General features: G+C 40.4%; 2 protein-coding genes across 2 annotated transcripts in view; one reads left to right on the forward strand and one right to left on the reverse strand.

Moving 5' to 3' along the window:
- The window catches only part of LOC144637030 (QRFP-like peptide receptor), an 8,872-nt gene extending 3,392 nt beyond the window's left edge, over positions 1–5,480 (forward strand). The window contains exons 2-6 of the mRNA XM_078496204.1: positions 1,585–1,714; positions 2,629–2,899; positions 4,122–4,376; positions 4,885–5,257; positions 5,476–5,480. Of these exons, the coding sequence (XP_078352330.1) occupies positions 1,602–1,714; positions 2,629–2,899; positions 4,122–4,376; positions 4,885–5,257; positions 5,476–5,480 (1,017 nt within the window). The 5' untranslated portion in view covers positions 1,585–1,601. The remainder of the gene's footprint in view (positions 1–1,584; positions 1,715–2,628; positions 2,900–4,121; positions 4,377–4,884; positions 5,258–5,475) is intronic.
- Positions 5,481–8,643: 3,163 nt separating this feature from the next.
- On the reverse strand, positions 8,644–20,864 carry LOC144636295 (atlastin-2-like). The gene is made up of 12 exons (XM_078495466.1): positions 20,702–20,864; positions 20,362–20,621; positions 18,456–18,593; positions 17,329–17,433; positions 16,329–16,379; positions 15,530–15,586; positions 14,988–15,219; positions 13,969–14,096; positions 13,447–13,503; positions 12,771–12,842; positions 11,741–12,172; positions 8,644–10,781 (listed from the first exon to the last, which is right to left on the reverse strand). Exons 1-12 carry the CDS (start codon positions 20,805–20,807, stop codon positions 10,692–10,694), a joined length of 1,728 nt encoding a protein of 575 aa, XP_078351592.1. The 5' UTR covers positions 20,808–20,864; the 3' UTR covers positions 8,644–10,691.
- Positions 20,865–20,942: the final 78 nt, after the last annotated feature.

Raw genomic sequence — 20,942 nt, forward strand, 5'->3', positions numbered from 1 at the left:
AAAAGCCTTTAAATCCAAATATTTTCTTATTAGCTAACGTACGGTGCACGCGTGCGAAACAAAGTTTGCATCATCCGCGCGCAAATGCTGAAGCTTTCCATCAGCCAATCAGATTGGGGAACTAATTGCACTTGACCAGATGTATACTACCGTGGTAATAGACATCTGGGCACGAGATTAGAAGTGAACAGCAAGACTAACGTTGGTTGGCTACACGGGAAAAACCTGCGTTGACTTGCGTGCAAATTTGATCTTGACCAAAGTAAACGCAAGTCATCGCAAGAGTAATATCGTAAAATCACGAGCAAAGCGAGTGAGAAAAATGGGTTGCAGAGGCGTAGCTCGGCCTTGCACATCTTCCATGTTTTTGTGAGAACAAGAGAGGCAATTCATTATCATCATACCTCGGAATGGGGGGGGGGGGGATACTACCATATATGGGCTATATAGGTACATGTATGTGCCACAGGATAGGGTATGATTTTTGTGGTTCTCGGTCCTTAAATAGGGTATCTTTTTTGCTCCTTTTGGCAATTTTATTCCCAGTGTGATCCTTAAATAGGGTACCTAAATTCTATCTGCTAAAATAAACGCCCAGCTAAACGAAAAAAGGTATCTTAAAACTGAACTTTCTGTTCAAGTATTAGTAAAGCGATTTGATTAAGAGTTAGGTGTTTTGCTGTGCGCGGTTAGCCGTTATTTGGGTCGTCACAGAACGCTTCTCCTCCCCTTGAATAGGGTGTTATTTTTCGGTTTTGGGCCTTAAAAAGGTATCAATTTTCGCTTTCTTTATGCTTAAATAGGGTCAGGGTTTAAGAACCTTCGCAGCACACCCCTACCAAAATTTATGGGAGTACCCCGTCCCCCACCCCCGGGCAACATGCCAACATTAGAGGGTCTCAATGGGGTGGGGGCTTTTACGGTTAACGGTTAATTTATTTCCATTACGGTTAACAGAAATTAAAAGTTAATTTTCATTGTTTTTAATAGTTAAAAATCAATTTCCATTATTGAAAAACGTATTTTAGGTCTTTGGACCATTTTTGGGACGATGAAGTGAACTAGTTTGGGTTATTTATAGTCACTGACCGATTTTTACGGTTAACACATTTTACGGCTAACGGTTAAAATTTTCCATTGTTTACGCCTAACGGCTAAATTTTTGGCCGTTTTACGGCTAACGGTTAACCCCATTGAGACCCTCACATTAGTCAGTTGTTTTAAAAAAAGTTGTGCAACGCGTAGAAAAAGTAATCGCCAATCGCTGACATTATACATTAGACAAAAATAGAAGATTTCAATCTTCAAAACTAAATGCAGCTATCTTTTTATATCAAGCTTCATTTAAACAGACAAAAAGGTAAGGATAGGCGCTCTTTACCTCGAATTAATGACCGTCAAAATCTAGTGCTTTTATGCTCAAAATGGAATTGAGCTCCTATAATGGGTCGAGCTGTAGGTCTTTCTTCATTTCCATATTTCGCTTTTCACCGGTAAAACATACAAAGCTGGATAACAATATAACTGTTTGCAAACGACGTTAAAAAGAATTTCGAGTATTATCTTATTTTGTTCATTCGTTAGTTCAACAGGTATCCGCCATGTTGAAATCAGTTGACGTTGCCATAATGTCGGTGCTCTCTATACTGGTCGTTGCAGACATCGTTGGGAACTCTCTTGTTTGCTTCATCATATTGAAAAATCAAGATATGAGGTAATGTGTTGCAAAACAAAACTCTCTCTGGGATTACTGACATTGTTGCACCAACGAGTCTTTCATTATATCTACGGAATGTGATACACTCAAAACATTAAATACCAGTTATGTATTATAGGGAGGCGCGGTGGCCTAATGGTTAGCGTGCTGGACTCCGGATCGAGAGGTCCGTGTTTGAACACTGGCCGGGGTCATTGTGTTGTGTTATTGGCCGAGACATGAATTCCGGGATGAATTTCGTCCCGGAATGAACATAATTTAATTTTACATGCGCGTGTTCATCCAGGAATGCCGGGAAGTAAGTCGTCCCGCCCGAGTTGAATTCATCTCGCCCGTGCTTACATTACATTGCATTTCATCACGGAAAGACTATTTACAAGGCGTTTTTCGTCACGTTGCATCCCGGGATGACATTTTATCCCGGTGCTCAGGACAGGGATGAAATCGTCCCGGGACGAGTTCATCCTGAACCAAATCATGTAGACAGCAACAAGAAAATGACCAGACACCGAGATGAATTCATCCCTGGAAGAAAGTAATCCCGGAACGAAAACTCTCATGTAAAGAGGCCCTAAGTAGCGATTTCACGATTTAAAGTCTAGAAGATCTAGAGGGTAGGAAAAACTGTCGTTTAGGCATTTGAAAGGGCCTTTTTAAAATATCTAAAACAGACGCAACGGATGCCTGTTTCATTATTTTAAAAGAAGATGTGGTATTTCTACTGTAGGTATTTGACAGGGCTACCATTTTCTATAAAAGGTTTACTTTTCTTGTCAAAAAAGGTATATATAAAAGGGTAAGGGTTTTATTTTGCAGTGCAAAGTTTCGTTCACGGAACTCGGTCGTCTTAACGCCCTTGCGAGTCAAGGTGCAATGCAATGTGCCTTATATGTTAAATATTAATTCTACAGGATTCCCATGAATTATCTCCTCGTGAACCTTGCCGTAGCAGACATCATGTTCGCGACGTTTATAATACCGCAGCACATACTGACAAAAGCCTTTACTCACCCAGTGGGGGTCAGTGGTACAGTTTTGTGCAGGGTGTTGACAGGGGGAAACTTGGCATGGGTTGGCGCGGCATCCTCGGCTGTCACTCTGGTTTTCATAGCAACTGAACGTTACTTCTCAGTGACGAGTCCTGTTAGCAACAAAGGGAAACTTACTAAGCAAAAACTGAAGGTGAGTCTTCCGAGATTTATTGAAAGTGACTGATTCTTTGATTCTGAGACCTGTAAGCCTGGAGTCACGAAGGCAACAGTTTTCCTGTTTAATGCAAATTATGGACTCGAATTGTAAACATGGTAAATGCTAAATTAAAGGCGAGCTTTACAGCTCATTTACGAGAGTGAATGTGCGCCGAACACAGCAACAGCAACAGCAACAGCAACAACAACAACAACAACAACAACAACAACGACGACGACGACGACGACGACAACAGTTAAGAACATCAAGCGCTTGAAATGTTTTGGTGCTCGCCGTTAAATATATTGTTACTGTCCTATTTAATTAAACAATTTTCTTGGAATGAAAACAAAACGTGCGACAGTAAATTGCAAAGACGACTAAAACCTGGGGAATATCACTTGGGGATATGATCTGATATTCTCAGTTTTGGCTTCAGTATTGCATTGGGAATCCTTACTGTGCAAAAGTCCACGCGTAATTAGCTGCGTGCATTAAAAATGGCGGCTTTTTCTTTATGCGGCCAGGGAGGTAATTCGTAATTGTAAAATGAGTACGGTGACCCATTAGTTTTTCCTTGTTTTGAATTGAACAACAACTTTCTTTCTGTTGAATAGATATAGACCAACACCCGACGTAGAATAAGCAACAATCGTCGGAAACGTAAAATGACTAAGCAAACAATCGTTGATACGACCTGATAATATTTAACAATTATTCACCGAAGTGGAGGTGAATATCCACCACATTCACCGACACTGAGGTGAATAATTGTTTAAGTATATACCACACAAGTTGAATAACTAGCGGACTAAAACATCACTTTCGGTGAACAAAGCAACACGCGAAGGCAGTTTGTTTCTCTTTAGCTGCTCGGAGGTCAATAGTACTTTGCTTATCACCTCCGTGTTAACCAATCAGCGCGCGCGAAAAGCACTATTCACTTGTGTGGTATATACTAAAAGGAATTATTGCGTATAAACAAGTTGCTGTTGCTCCTAAACGAGTATGGAATCTCCAATTTTATTTTATTTTTTATTTTATTTTAAACTCAGTACAGGTTTTTCACTTATTTCTGAGAAATGCCCTTAATGGTCTTTTCAACCTTCCCAACTCTACGCTAGTAGCACCATTCCGCACGCAGGGCTCTATACGGTTAACTTTATAGTTTAAACGTATGACTCAACATCACGACGTTTCTCCATTTCGATTCCAGATGATTATTCCTGGTTCTTGGATCTTTGCACTGATTGTGAATATCTCATTGTTCTTTGTCACGAACTTTGACAAGAACACCGCTCGCTGCGAACGGATGTGGCCCGAAAAGTGGATGGCCCATGCACAGAACTGGGGATGGCTTGTTTTGTTAGTGCTTCTTCCTTTGGCCGTGATGACTGGATTCTACTCCAGGGTTGTGTGTACTTTGTGGTTGAAACGTAACGATGGCAACAAGCTTAGTTATCGACAACAGGTAAGGAAGGAAGTAAAAAATCACCTTGACCAGTTCAAATGTGCCAAGCGCGCATTTAGAGTTACGTAGAGGCCCTTTGAAGCCAATCTCATTTCAATAAAACAAGAGCTAAGTTATGGATAACACAGCTGTAAAAACTAGATCAGTTGAACGGTTTCAGTGTTAAAAGCTAATTTTAAATACACTAATTGCAATGTTCTTAACGCAGATGCTGTACATGTTTCATCAGTCTTTTTTTTCCAAACAAAAATTAAATTACTGTTCCCCCTCTCTCCCCCCCCCTCCCCACAAACGCCCCATCACCATCTTACCCATAAATATGCGTGCGCGTCAATGTGTTACGATCATGGCATCTATCAGATCCATCTATAGCTGTCTTGTGTAGTCACCCGACCTTCCTTGCCTTCTGTGGTTCTGATTTGGACCCCCCGTTCTTTGGCGAGAAAACGAAACGTCGGAGAGGCCCGAAGGAACTCACTCAGCTTTTGCCTAATTCTTTTATTTGAAGGAAGTGATGAGGGTACGCAAAAGAGTCACCTTGACTGTCATAACAGTCAGCATCATCTTTGGAGTCTGTTGGCTCACAGACGCAGTAATCTACTGTTTAAGCGACTTTGGCTTGGTTCTCGCTGGTTCCACCACATACGCCATTTCTAACACAGTGGTCATGTTCAATTCCGCCGTCAATCCGTTTGTATATGCACTGATGAGCCAGCAATTCAGGACGAAGATCAAGAAAATGATGTGCTTCACACGTCCGTCTACACGCGTGGCTCACTCCGAGAGAGAACGTAACAACATCGAGCTTGCCAGCAACCGTCCGCACTCGGTCCACTCTGCAACAATGACCAGCAATGTGATCCATGCAGTCATAGTCAGCGGCAAGGGGGGGGGGAGGGGGGAGAGGGGGAGGGGGTGAGTGTGAGAGGAAGGAGAACGAAAGCTTCGGTAGTTAGTTGCTGGACTTGATATATTACATCTGAATGATCAGTAACCGTTTAATTACTTGTACAATAACTTAATTTGGCCAATAGTAAACATGTAAGAGTAGACTGTTTACAGCCCTCGATTATCTTGTTTATTTGTTTTTATTTGGCAGTCTAGTCTAGTATTTAAAACAGTAGCCCAGCCATTCGTCAAAGCCCGAGTTTCCCATGAGCGAATAACTCAATTGAAAGCCGAAATTTGACAAACGAAACAAAACCAGACGAGAAACCCACTAAATGCAGTGAATTTGGTTGGGTTTTTTTGTCTGCAGGCAGCCTGTTTACAAAAAAACAGTCTCGGGCGGGCACTATCGATCCGGGCATTTTTTCACGGGAGGGCACTATGGGCTGATAGTGCCCTCCGGCGGACGGGCACTATTGCGTCACGTGTTCAATTTAAACCAATCAGAATCGGATAGAATTTAGTGGTGAACTATAACGGCCGATAGAAACCGAGAGTGAGCCGTCTAATTGTTTTAGCGTAACCCAGCTGCCGATCTATTAAACACAAAATACAACTAGAGTTGATTATTTGAATGTTTTTTAAATAAAATTCCGCAAAAAACTGAGCGCGCGCACCAAGAGCCGTCTAAGATTTCAGGCGAATCTTGACAAACTACGTATATCACAGGATATCTGTGTACGGATGACAGATAACGATTACATTTTAACCATATTTGGGCATCGCGCACATTTGTTGAATAATAACGATCGATAGACGGCACCTGTGTAGCCAATCAGATCGCGCGTTTTGCCAATAGACGGAAGCTGGGTTATGCTAAATGGTGATGTAATTACAAAATATTAAGGATTAAAATAGTAATAGTATTGGTTAGGCAAAATAGAAGAATGTCGAAATTCGATTTTCTATACTTTTTGTTTTAAATTTTTCATTTACTAAAGTCGTAGCGAGTCATTGAGATCGCCAGTGATACAGACTTTCATTGCAATTTTTTTTTTCAAAAATCAAATAAATTCATACTCTGGGTATGACATTGTTTGTGTTCTTTCTCAAAAGTGCGAAGACGCTGCTTTTCATGTTATTCCAGGAACGCAAGGGACTCTGGATAGAGCGGCCCGGGTTTGAGCCCTGGCCAGGGTCATTAGATAGACAACTTTATTTAGAGAGGGTAGCACGTAAAAGAAAAATTCTGATGAACCTGTGGCCCTCTATGCTAAAAAAAAATTTCAATTTAAGATACAACGTATTAATCTAAATTAATCTAATTACAAAAACTAAAAATCAGGGGATGTAGTCATCGGTTTTTGGACGATGATGCAACAGGCAATCTTTTCCCGCGAACCATTCCGTGAAATCACTTATTATAAAGGGGTTCGATTCTCTTAACTAAAAATTTAAAAGCAGTGTGTTTATGCAAAAATTTCGTCATCGTCGTGTAGTTATAAGAACGCAGAATTTTGTGATGCCGTACTACTTTTTAGTACTGAAATCGGCAAACGATTGTACCACGATTTTCAACTGGCCCACATGGGGATTGTAAATGAGGTAAGACATACATACAAGACAAAGAACAACCAAGTCAACAAACAACCTCGAAACAATAGAGTAGGAACAATAGCTCCGACGGGCGCGGGAATATTCGATCGCCACGTTTCCGGAGAAATTTTAGCTGCTTTCAAGACAAAGCTTTGAAAATAATCGAACTCTCCCACTGGTCCAATGTTGTTATTGTTTTGGCAAGTTCACAAAGAAAAGAGCTGCTCATGCGCCTTAGAGACATCCGCTGACTACCGCCCCGATGATTGCCTTGCAAGTTGTGAGAACATCGCTCAGATTTCATATAAGAGAATGCCTGTATGGGAAGTTGCTCCCCACCCCCCACCCATCCTGCTAAAAATCTCTCAAATTATGCTTAAGTTACAATAATTAAGATACAAATTATTAATCTACTACTTTTAATTACAAAGCTAAAATATCTATAAAATGCTTAAAATTAGCCTGCAAATACAGCCGCCTCTCATTCGCTCCCGCAACGAAGAGCGAAACGCGAGTAGCGCTAGCGGGAGCGAATGAGAGGCGGCTGTATTCGCAGGCTAGCTAAGAAAAGAAAAAGAAATGTACATGAGTTAACTGAATAAATGAAGCTTGGGTTACAGAGTTGAGAAATATTTTTTTTAGAGCAGATTTAAACGAGCCAATAGTGTTCTTCTTACGCACGTCCAGAGGAATCTTGTTCCAGAATGTTATCGCACGAACTTGAAAGGAACGACCCCCTTCTGATTCCCTGTTATTGTAAGGACACACCAAGTTATACTTCGCGTATCGACAACTTCTACAATGAGTGGAGGGGGACAGGGGGGCGGGAGCCCGGGAGAAAACGAGTAAAATTTTTGCAACATTTCGTTATATTTCGCAATGGACATGGAACACACAGGAGAGAACAGCTACAGAAAGGGACGGGAGGCGGGAGTAAAAGGTACGGGAAGCGGGAGTAAAAAGTACGGGGGGGGGAGGGGGAGGTTCAGACCCCCCTGCCCCCCCCTCCCCCCCACCACCAATGACGGTCCGAGTTCCTGATGGGCAACAGTTGCGTTATATAGCTTGGGCAGTGGTTTTCATTATTGATGCTTTTGAGATTTAGTTCGTCCTTTAGCGGCAGCCAGTCTAGCCGTCTATATAGCACCTCACTCCTCTCTCCAACATCAGCATCTAAAATTACTCGAGCTGCTCGCTTTTGCAGATAGGAAACACGTTTGACATTCTCTTCTGACGCAGTGCTTCATGCGCATGATCCGTACAGCATTTTCAGCTTGATCAGCGCGTTTTAGTTTGCGCTCTGCGAGAGGCAAATATACGCTTCTTTAGTACGGCAATCCGTGGTGACACTTTTTTTTATAAAGGTCATCGATATGTTCAATAAAGTTTAAGTGGCTGTCTAGATATACTCCAAGTAGTTTCTGTGAGGTGACTTATTCAATCTCGGTACCATTGCATGATATTTTAAGGTCCTTATCTGATGCTTTCTTCTCCAGGCGTTTGCCAGTAACAAGCAGACTGTTGTTCTTGGGCAGCGAAGCAAAAACAAGAAAACGCGCGAGCGGGCATGTGCATTGTGAGAAAAAAAGATTTCTAGATGACAAGAAAAAACGGGTTAACCTCGGTGTAAGACTTTGTGAATTGTTTTTTTTTTTGGTTTTTTTTTCCTTTTTTTTTTTTTGGGGGGGGCTGTTTTTTTGTCCGGGGGGTGGGGGGTTCTTACACCGAGGAACCGGGAAACTGCCACGAACAATGTGGTGAACATCAGAAAATCATCTAACGGTACGATTGCCCAACTAGTTTTATTGGTGTTAAAACTAACACTGCAGCTATAGATTAACTAATTAACATCAGTGTGCACAAGCTCTTTAATTAAAATTAAAGCACAATCTATTCCGAGGAAATAATCTTCGATATAAATAAACTCCCATCCTTTACACGTTTCAAAACGATTATATTCGTCTATCAATGTTCAAGTTACTCGCACGCACGTACACGCGCAAAAAAACACTATTCTCCACTGACTGGACTCAACTCTGAACGCCTTATAACCGGAAGGTTTTCCAAATTCAGGTTTCCAGACCAGTCATGTTTACATCTTAGCATTATAAGCCAAGTTTTTCAAAAAAAAAGCTAGTCAAGAAAAAAAAAAAAAAAAAAGAAGAAAATTTCGAAATCAAGCCAAAAAAAAGTCTTTGGCGGCTATAGTTTAATTTGTAAGAGAAACAGATTTGAAAAAAAAAAACCACACCATCTTAAAATATTTTGCTCTTAAGTAATGAATTTAAACTTGCACAATTATTTACCGGCAAATTAAAGTGCAGTGCTTTAATAACAGACTGATCCACCACCCCCTCCCCCATAAATCTTCAAATCAAAGCTAGTACGCGTCACTGTGGACGAAACAATATATATCTATATATCAACATTATTCGTTATTTACATGGCGTGTTACTGTTCATAAAATGTTTTCTTAGGACAGACCTACATTCATTTTCTACCAATTTAAACTGTGGAAATTCACGAAAACAATTTCAGTGAAACACTCGATCTAACGAAGCCCTTTGTAACGAATTCCTCGGCATAGAACAAACGATATTCTTCAGTTCGACCGAAGTTACTAACAGTAGAAAGGGACCCCGGTACAACGAACACATCTTGTTAGTCTCTTGGCATTTTGTTATATCGAGGTTTCACTGTAGCGCCCCTCGCAAATCTGAATATTGCCCGAGAACTCTCCGAAAGTTGTATGTCCTTAAACATGGCACAATGTTAGAAGGGGGGATCGATCAGCAGCTGCGACAGTCTTTAGCGAATCTTCATGATGGAACATAATTCGTTTCCAAAAATGCACGAGAACTCATGGCCATTCCGCAAAACGTGACGTCAGCTTGCCCCCTCCCCCCATATCAGCACCCCCCGTGTCGCTTAGCAACTCCTTGGGCGAAAATTAAACCGCTGGTTAATCAATTAAGTCATCAATTCCACTTGTCACCTTTACTAACGTCATGTTACTTGGTAACCACTGACGACCAAGTTACGACAATTGCAGGCTCGGAGAGTTCTCGGAGACGGATAAGGACGAAGCGTCACTCGTTAATTCCGTCGCTCGTGCCAACTTTAAGAGTTTTCAGTGGACTCACGAGAGTCGCATTTGGTTTGAATCTGCGATTAAGTTCTACTATTGATCTTAAAAACAACAACCAGTCAAAGGCAGGAGAGCCAAAATATTTTTTTATCCAACCAATCAGGGAGCAAAACCAATAGCGAAGCGCGCGAGTGACGTCACGACTCACACAAGACTTAGACAAACAAACCGAAATGGCGGACGATTTTCCTAAAACACTCTAAAACAGCCGGTGTTCCTAAGACACTTTCTCAAAACAAAAACTTCGCCCAGATTCCTTCTACGCGGATTTTTTCTGAGCCTCGTGGGGGTTATATTCATTTGCATTCTATTTTTAGACCTCGCGCGCTTCGCTACTGAATGCAAACCTTATCGTGTACTTTCCCGCGCTGGACGCTGCTTATGTGGTTTTACCATTGTATTCAATTCCTTCCTTTGATTTGTTGTAAATAGCCTGAGAAGTTACTTAAGGTTTTCTTTCACGACAGTCAGCAGACAACATCTATAATTCTAATTAATTTGTCAAAAGTTTTTCTCTTCAAATTTTTTCTCTAATTTTAAAACTGGTAGTGAATAAACCATGGTATTTTTTTTCATGAGCAATTAATACTTAACAGTCGCTGACAAACAATCTGTAGAAGCGACCGAGTATTCCGTGAGTCATGTCATTTTTTATATTGTCACTTAAATACGTTTATCTTCGCTCATTTTGTTTTCCTCGTAGACTGTGTTTGAGAAGCTATTACTGCTTGCACTCCGCGCTGAAATGCTGCATTGTAGACCGGCATAAACGCCTAAAAAGAAGAGAAGAAAACTCCAGATTAGATAAGGGCTAAGTTCAACTCTTAAAGTGGCTAGGTCACGGTATTTAAGGTAATTCTAATTATTTTCGTTAATTAAGAGCTCCAACCTTTAAATTGGCAGAGCAAAGTCTTTTATAAGCAAAATCACGGCCACATAACAAACAAGGATGATTTTTGAGTATTGTAAATGACAATTTCACGCAAATTGAGCTAAACTTGTAAAAAGTCGGGCTGACTTAAGTTTACCCTAATGCAATCCGTTTTAATCTTCTCGAATTTTGCCCATCCATGCCAATTTTGGCCTTTCGGTCTCTTTTGAGTTCTTTTTATTGTGATATTTCAGTTAATTCTATGAACAGTTGCCGGTCAGTGCCGAATTTCCCTAAAATTGCGTGACATAGCCTTTTTAGTTCTGATATCAAAATGGAAACTCTCCCTAACGATCTCAATGCATTTCTTTTAGTACTAGTTGGGGGAATTTCATTGTAGGTTAGGCATCTAAACAAGTTCCCCTCAACGTTTTCTTTATCCTGCTGAAAGACGTGCTGGACTTTTCTTTAATAGTTATGAGGTTACTTGCCATATTTTAGCTCAGGTAAACAAACACTTTATTTTTCTTTTTTTTCATACCCCCGCGCCGACAATCTCAGCACGTCTTCCTAATTTGCGGAATTTCGCGTGCGAGTGCTTTGGTTCGGGAAATACCGCGGGCGAAATCCTCGCAAACGCTAGCTCGCCCTCGACAAAAACTAGGTGTGAGAAAGAACGTTCCGCGGTTAAATCCGCCATATTGAAAATCGGGCAAACGCGCGCGAAACAACTGAAGAGTTGTATGGGAAGTTTGAAAGAGGTCAATGTCGAAATGATTTTCGCAAACTAAAATTTTAATTCGAAAAGTTTACAGCTTAAAAAAACATCGAAGAAAATTAAAGAAAAAAGAAAAACCTTACCTCATCCCAGATGAGCTCTGCAACGTGATCAAGCTTAGCACCATATTCCCTGAACTCGCCACTGAACCGAATATACGACCACACTACAATAGCTAACAGACCAGACCATATGATCAGATTGCACATGCGCGCGAACGCCACCAAACCAACAGAACCAAAGACACCCGATAAAAGGTATCCCAGCACTACTAGCGTGAAGAATACTGCTGGGGTTCGGGCAGCGTTAAAGATGTTCTTTCCGTCGTTTAGCTTGACAAAGTTCTCAAATGATTCCTCCATCTCCTTTAGAAGTCTTTCCGCGTACTCTTTGCTAAATTCACTGCCACCCATCTTGCGTGTTCCGTGGAACATTGCTAACGAGGCCTCCTTTGCTTGAAGATGTTTCTTTTCTAGTTCGTGCGGAGCTAAGTATGGCGAGTCTCCTCCACACAGCTGAAAAAAACCCCACACCATTCATGGCGATTTAAGAAAATATTGCCAGAAAAGAATACAGCGCTAACTCTTTTATCCCGAGTATTCTACTGTTAATGAAAATTGTTCCTGTTGTTTGTTTTATTGTTCTTCCGAAGGGTAGCGAGCCATTAATGTAAGAGATCTGCTTCATGACCCCACGCGTTTGTCACTTCCCTCGAGAGTTTGTCTCTTTTCTCGCGCGCACATCGCTTCTCTCACGCGCGTCTATGGACGTTTCCTTATGCTTACAGCTTTTCTCGCGCGTTTCTTACTTCAGTCGTGAGTCTGCCTCCTCTTGTGCGCGTCTTTCTCTTCTCTCGCGCCTACGACGCTTCTCGCGCGTCTATAGCTTTCCTCGCACGCTTAAGACCTCTCTCGCGCGTAAATTACTTCTTGCTCAACCTACTTTGAGGGAACGAGGCAACTGAACAAAAAAAGGACGATTAAAAAATAGGAGGTGGAGAAAACTTATTCCAATTTCCCACGTCGTGGAAACATCAAAACCGTCACCAGTGATTTAAATCTTGTTCCAAACGTTAAAAAAGTAAAATTGCCAACAACAAAAAAAAACACTCACTTGCTCCATCGTTTTCGAGTAGGAATCTTTTGAACTTGCAAGGGCAGCAAGGTTGTTCGCTTCAGCTGTCGCCTGAAAAGGAACAACAAACAAACAAAGCAATCAATATCAACGTAAACGTGACTAACACCGGAAACCGCGCAAGAAAAACCTCTGGCACCCAGGGCAACGTTCTCCTTACCCTGGGAGAATTTGGGCTAACGTGAAGGCGATATTTTTAATGAAGTGTTCACGTCTTCAATCTAACGTTCCATAAAGCCCTACCTTTTTTTATCGGACGGTGGAAGACAATTTTAAAGACACTGATAATAATAATAATAATAATAATAATAATAATAATAATAATAATAATAATAATAATAATAATAATAATAATCATTTCTATAGCGCTATTTAGCTAATCTTTATTTTCCTCTGTTCCCATGTTCTCAAAAAAGTTAATGGTCATGTTCCTTTGTTCCCTTGAACCCCTGAGTGAGCTTTACTGAGAGCTCAAAAAAAAAAAAACTTATTAGACCACTAGTTGTTCCTATTTTTCCTTTAACAAAAAAGGGGAGGGGGTACTGGAGATGTGATTGCATGAAAACTGTGGACGCGACGCAAGGGAAATTGTTTAGTTGTCTCTCACTCAACGAGCTCAGGTGAAAGTCAGACTGTCCCTAGCTTAAAAACTTACCAGCAACATCGACTTAGGCTGCGGTAGCTCTTCGCCTTGGAAAATCTTCATGTAAGCCTATCAGAATCAAACAAGCCATTGTTATCATAACAAAGACAAACGCCTCAAGTTCCTGTGAGGTGACCACCGAGAAATGACTCAGCCCACAATCTCTGCTATTAGGTTGCGTAGCAACAAGACCTATTATAATGTTGTCATGCCAACGAGACAAATAATATCTAACCAATCAGAAGTAAAAGCAAAAAAAGAGACTTTGCTTGGGGCGCGCTTAGCACAGGATGTATGGTTGTATGTTTTCTCGCGCTGGCACAAGATGTAATACATAACTATGTTTTCCCGCACGTGGCACTGCACGGGCTGCATGTTTTCCCGCACTTAGAACAGGATTTAATACTAGGTTCCCGGGCCCGAGCTAGGTAAAGACTACATCATGTTTTTGCTTTTATAAATCTGATTGGTTCACTGCATTATTGCGTTTGTTGTCAGATCTGCTGCTGTTAAAAAGAGGTCAGCAGTAATTACCTTAAAGTACTCCAATAGTCCTCTACAAGTAACTTCTCCTCCATTAATGCTCTTAACAACAAGGTTTTCAGAAGACAGTACCGAAGCAGTGAGTTCTCGTAACTGAGTTTTAAACTCTTCGTCAATATCTAAGAAGAAAGTCAAAATACGTCACTCAGTAAAATGTCACCTATTAAATAGATTATTTAAGAATTCTAACTAAACACTGCAAAGTTGCCTTCCCCCAAAAGCATGATAGTTTGACCCACCCCCCCCCCCCCCCAGCTCCCTCAAATGGTGTTTTGCAACATTCTTGGCCACACGCAGTCAACTTTCATCTTGCAGACACCTTGTTATCACGGACAGGGTTTTGAAGTCCCGGCGAATGAGAATTACCAATGAAATAACTCTCGTCTATAGTTTTTTTTTTTTTGGTTTTTTTTCCCTTTTTTTTTTTTTTTTTTTTCCCCCCCCCCCCCTTTTTTTAATACCTTCTCGTTCTACATACATAGCTTCTATTCAGTCTTCTCTGTGTGACCATTAAAGAGTGGGGCAGGGGAGGAGGGAGTTGCTTATATTCAAGGGTCGAGAGTGCAAAATTCAGACAATATACCGTAAAAATTCCGGTTATAAGCCCGCCCGCTTATAACCTCCCCCCCCGCCCCCCCGGTTTTAGGCCCATCTATTTGGCAACAAAAAAATACATCCGATTATAAGCCTTCCCAGATATAAGCCCCCTTTACCAGATGACAGTACTGAACAAGGCTAAATGTTGCTTTATTATGCGTTTTTAACTTAAAAAGGTATTTCGATCAACACTCCCATGGCTCGTTTTGAAACATGTTTTTCATTCCGCTTATAAGCCCCTCTGTTTAACCCCAAAGCCCACCCAAAGCTCCTTACGAAGTTGTATAAGACCAGGGATTATAACCAGAATTTTACGGTATTAGTCTAGTAGTGGCAAATTCGGACAGGGGAAGTATGGCAGACTCCGATTATTGCTGCTATTTACCTCAGGGATGAACACCCAGTGTACCAACCTTTTAGACTTCCATCAAATGATGGATTTGTGGCTACTTTCAGTCCAGGGTGTGGCATTAAGAAACAACCAATGTCATTGAAGCATGACTTGATGTGTTTTCTCACTTGCATTAGTTCAGAATGCTGTTTTTCAGTCATGCGCAGACGTTTCTCTAAGATTTGATTACCACCTTCAGAGCCATAGGCCGCTTCATAAGGAAAACTCCAGTCTCGCACCAAGAATACTAATTGCTAAAAAATAAACACACAGAAATCAAGCTAAAATTAAAAAAAGAAAAAAATCAGTTAAATCCCGATAACTCAAACCTTCAAGGGAAATCGAAAAAAAGGTTCGAGATATCGGGCGTTCGAGTTATCAAGGGTAAAATTTTTAAGAAAATGACCTGAAGGGGAATCGAAAAAGGTTCTAGTTACCAGGAGGTTCGAGTTGCCGAGGGTTTGAGTTATCGAGATTCAACTGTAAACACACAGAAATTAAGTTAATTTAAAATAAGTTAAGTTCAAAAAAGGAAAAGTAATTAAAATCAATAAATTATTTCACCTGAAATGGCTTAATGTTGCTTTCTTCCATTGCCAGTTTACCATATTCTGTAAAGAGCTGTGTAAAAAATGATCATGACAAAAGACTTAGCTTCAAAAAAAAAAAAAAAAATTAAAATTAGCCAAATAAAATGAAAGAGAGATAACCTTCAAATTTCAAACCTGGCCAAAGCTGAACAGATGTGACATCATTCAAACTTAATGTCATGCAATAATGAAAAATTATAATGTTATTGCAGCCTTCAGTGATATTCAAACAACTAACAAATGCGTTTTTCACTGCCGTCAATCAAAATAATGGTGACAGCCAATGAACCATGCAAAACAGAAACAAACAAAATGGAGCGAAATCCATCAATCACAACTGACAAATGTGACCTTCTGTTGACTCCGTTGAAGTGAACTTCTGTTTCCTGAGAGGTCCGCTAAGATGATTGACGGCAGCAAAAAGCGTAAAAAGTTGGTCGAGGAGCAAATTACAGAGTTCGCGTATCACTGGAAACCACAATAACAACTTTAATCATATGTTGAACGCCAGGTCAAGAGGTCTGATTTCAAGCATTGTGTCTTTCTTTTGTTCTTTTTGCTGTGTTGTGCACTTCATTCTCATGGTGAACTTGTACAGTGCAATGTCAGATACCAATGAATTATGAGGAAAGCATCCCACCTTAAAGAAACAGGCTTGAAAAAGATTACATACACTATACATGCCTACTGGCACGACAAGAATTGATGATGATGATGACATGCTAATTTACTGTTATTTTCTTTCCTCTTAAAATAATTAATTTAAAATGTACCTGGAGATGTTGAAGATCATCTTCTTGTATGTTTTGTGTTATATTGTAGATCTGCAGACAAAGTGCAGTAGCATTTTGGTAAGCAAGGCCAAAGAAGAAATAAAGCTCACTTAATGATTATTGTTTTTTACATGTAGATACCAGATAATTATCTTATACTTTTTTTTTCTAGATGTGCATAAAAAATGTGTTGGGAGGTTCAGTGGCCTAATGGTAACAGTGCTGAACTATGGAACAAGCGGTCCGCTGGGCTCCAGCCCTGGCCAAGACACTGCGTTGTGTTCTTGGGCAAGATGCTTTACTCTCATAGTGCCTCTCTCCACCCAGGTTAATGGGTACTGGTAGGGGAGAGGGGAAGGGGGTAGAAATACTGCTAGTCACTTCATGCGACGGCTCAAGATAAGCTTAGGCCTGATGGGCCACTCCACTCGCCAGAACACTGGCAGACTTTTTTTACATAAATGTGTACCGCAGTATTGCATAAAAAGTGATGTTCGCGGGGCCTCCATGAAACTTAAAAAAAATAAGGGATTTTGAACCTGATCTGTGCACCGCAGTGCAATGTTCTGTTAATAACAGCTAAGCAATAATATTGCTAGTTCCGGTATGATTCCGAAATAGTATTCTAAACAGCCCAGGAACTGAAAGTACAGTCGAATCCCGATAACTCGAACCTTCAAGGGAAATCGAAAAAGGTTCGAGATAGCGGGAGTTCGAGTTTTCGAGGGTAAAATTTGAAGAAAATGACCTGAAGGGAAATCAAAAAAGGTTCGAGTTAGTGGGAGTTCGAGTTACTGAGGGTTTGAGTTATCGGGATTCAACTGTAACTTATGTAGCAAAAATATAGCTCAGTCGGTAGAGCAAAACACTTACACCAAAAAAAAAAAAAACAATTGATTTGTTGATACCTTTATTTATTTAACTATTTATTTATTGTTTTTGCTTAGCTTGCAATGATCATATTAAATTTTCCTTTACTTTACAAAAACTGTAGACACACCTGTGTTGAACTTGTCATTGTGCTGAGAGCGAAGATTGTTGCACAGTCTTTCACAGTTGACGAGCTGTCAAACGCACCCTGAGTGTCCATCAAAAGCACAACAATCTACAGGGAATGGAACCATTTATGACAAATTCACTTAACATGCAAGCTGGCTGGAATTATGTTGCTCGACCTGGTGTATTTTGTCTCAGAAGTAAACCAGACTTAATCCTTCAGGAGTTCAGTTGACTTAACACCGAAAATGGGCTGCAGCACTTTCGTTTATTTGGTGAGGGAAATAATTATTATCTTATATAGAGCAGTTTTCAATTGAGTCTCGTAAAACCAAAAAACAAAGTAATTACTCTGGCCAATCACAAAGGACACAGACAATCCAGTGAACCAATCAAAACTCGAAACAAATACATGTAACTGGCACGAAGTGCGGGAAAACGTGCGCGAGCGAGTCACAATTGGTTTTGGTTTTACTTCTGATTGGCTAAGAAAGTGGCGCGAGATTTTTAGGCCAATCACTAAGTGTAGTAATTCAAAACCAAAGCAAACACAATTTCTTTTCGACACTCAAGTGAAAACGACTCTATCTTACTAGTAATTATATATTAATCAATGTCTTCTAATGGTCCTGATATTCATTCAACCATTATGACCAAACCAGAAAATTAACAAGATCAACAGGAAACTTCTGTTTTTATTAACACAAAAGAAACAAAATCAAAGTGGCTATAGGCCACTAAACTCAATTTTTTTTTATGATACAGAGAACAGGTCTTATTCTCTAGAGGCCTAATAAAACACATTGCGTGCCTAAGTTAAACAGGAATCAAGTGAATTCCACTTCCCCCACTACAACTCTTTTCTGAGTTAAAAAGGAAAAAATACATTCATTGTACACATGCATGTGCATTAAAATGATAATTATAAAAAACCAGGAAACTTTGAACAGCCTTTGGGTTAAATCACGGAGTGCTCTGTTTCTGTGTCAAATAATCATCCATTCAATCACATATCTAAGGACATTCCTCAACATAATCTACAGTAAGGTCCAGCCTGAGGAATGAGAGAATGACCTTAACCAAACAGAATATTGATTAGTTGGCAAACAGCTAAGAAATGACTAAACAAACCTCTTCACCACTAGGGAGAACTTTGACATATGGCTTGCTCCACAAAAGAATGCCAGTGGTGTCTCGCTCTGATCCTCCTCTCCAAGAGAAACCTTCCAATGCTTCTTTTTCTCCTCCAATCCAGTCTGGGTGTGTTGCCTGATCAGGTAGCAAACGGTCAAAATAATTATTGATGTTTGGTACCATATTTACTTAAGGGACATGGTCAGCGTTCTTACTACGCTGACCTGGACACTAGTTTTCACGTTTTGAAAAAAGACCACTGTGGACTTTTTTCAAAACAAACCTTCAGAAATCTGCTTCAATCTTCTCAGTGTTTCACTAAATGGGAAAATTAAGAAGAAAAAAAAAAACACTGAGAAGATTGATTGAAGCAGATTTCTGAAGGTTCTCTACGCGTATTTTGATTTCGGGTTAAGGTGGACTTTTTTCAAAACGTGAACGCTGACCATGTCCCTTTAAAAAACAGCTCAGCACTTGACGTTTAACTTTCCCATTTTTTATACAACCCCAATAGGCCACTGACGTTTGACATCTTAAAATTAAGCTTGATAGCAAGGCCTAAAGGACAGAAACAAAAATAAAATTACAAGCAATAATAGCATGTTTATTCTTTTCTTTTTTTATGTCCTCCAAGCCTTGCTGTCAAGATGAACTATTATATATCGTAAGTCAAACTATTCCTGGCCTGACCAATCGATGGAAATTGATGATCGGAAATCAATCAATCGATATCAATCGATGATGGTTAGTTCATTGATATCGATTGGCATTGGCCAATCGATGACCGATTGATAGTCACAAATAAAATTTCCTAATTTACATCGATTGTCAGCAATTGCTATCGATTTTCATCGATTGCCATCGATTGTTATTGATATCTTGCAGCGTACTTGGGCATCCCCAGGAAAATTCTCCAGGATATTCGGAAAAAGATTTCCGCAATCCTAAAACAACTGATTGTCAGCTGACGCCGATTCCATTTGTGACTATTGTGAAGCTACCATCAACAGCGACAAAGACAGAGCCACCATAGCCGGCCGGAGGTCACTCCTACTCGACAAATAGACCTGGCAATGAACATACTACTGATATTCGTGGAATCAATTATCACTATCCAGTTTATTACTTCGATGCGAGGAAAGATTGACTGTGGTCCTTTTGGAGCAGTGATGGCGCAGTGGTGTGAGCACTCGCCTCCCACCAATGTGACCCAGGTTCGATTCCCGAACGTGGCATCATATGTGGGTTGAGTTTGTTGTTGGTTCTCATCCATGCAGTACACACTGCCCAGCAAAATAATGTTCCAAATACAAATAATTTTGGGGGGCTACTGACGAAGTTTGACTAGAAAACTACATTATAAAGTGATTAACTCTACATCTGTTGTATCATATACTGTGTATCTGCTCAGAGTATGCTTGACGCGAAATTACCGCATTCACAACAAAATGTGTAAATATTTGCCCATGCAGATAAGCACAAGCTTAGTCGTAGCATAACATAATTGTTCAGCGATAACAATTTAAGACAAATATAAATTCGCTGGTTTTGAAATTATCAATAATACTTTTAATATCATTTTTTTGCAGAATAATTGCCATGATGGTTGTCTACCATGAAATTTTGATAAGCCCATCAGAGGTTTACGTTGGTTTGATTCTCCCACCTGTATAAACATAAGCTTCAACGGCGTTCCCATTTTCATCGTTCTAAATAATTCAAATTTGATAAGAAGCTCTGACACTATTACACTGAGATCCAAGGTATCATACTTGCACTAAGCAAGAACTCAAGCTTCCGTGTAAGTATTAGCCTTGTTTTATTAGCTATTAAGACAAATAATAATATGAGAGTGTGAACAAAAATAACTCCAAAGTTGTACAATCATTTCGACTTAGCTTACCTCCCTCTCCAAGTAACGCAAAAAGAAATCCAACAAAAACGATTTTCCCTTCCTGAAGGCGCCAGCCACGGACACTACAGCAACTTTCTTGTCTCTTATACTTTCGTCCAGCAAGATTTCCTCTAGGGCTTTTTCGTCAAGCTCAAAACTGTGGGTTTCTGTAGCCACCACAACAGGCACCGGGCGCGCTCCGGCCAACATTTTTGAATCCAGCGAATCCAAATCAGGTTCTTGTGACTGAGTCATAGTATCATCGCTCCCTGTAGAAATGGAATCTGGCGTTAGTAGCGTAAAATGGGCGACAAGCGAAGTGTATTCAAACGTTTCCAGACCAACTAACCGCCTCTGTGACGAACTTCCATCTTGTACGTTATTTGAAATTGACCTCCGGGGTTTTTGTAAATTTCCAAAATGGCCGCGCTCCACTTCCGATTGCGCAGAACCATGGGACGGAATCGCCTTCCAACGGATCTGTGGGGAGGGGTCGGTGAAAGACGGAGAAGACAATTTTGCTAATTTTCCTGGATTGCTTTCCGCAAGTAGTATAAGATTCTTAAATAAAACTTTCTTCCACGCCTTAT

The sequence above is a fragment of the Oculina patagonica genome, chromosome 13 (assembly GCF_052425735.1).
Source record: "Oculina patagonica isolate OP01 chromosome 13, crgOcupat, whole genome shotgun sequence".
Taxonomy (NCBI): domain Eukaryota; kingdom Metazoa; phylum Cnidaria; class Anthozoa; order Scleractinia; family Oculinidae; genus Oculina; species Oculina patagonica.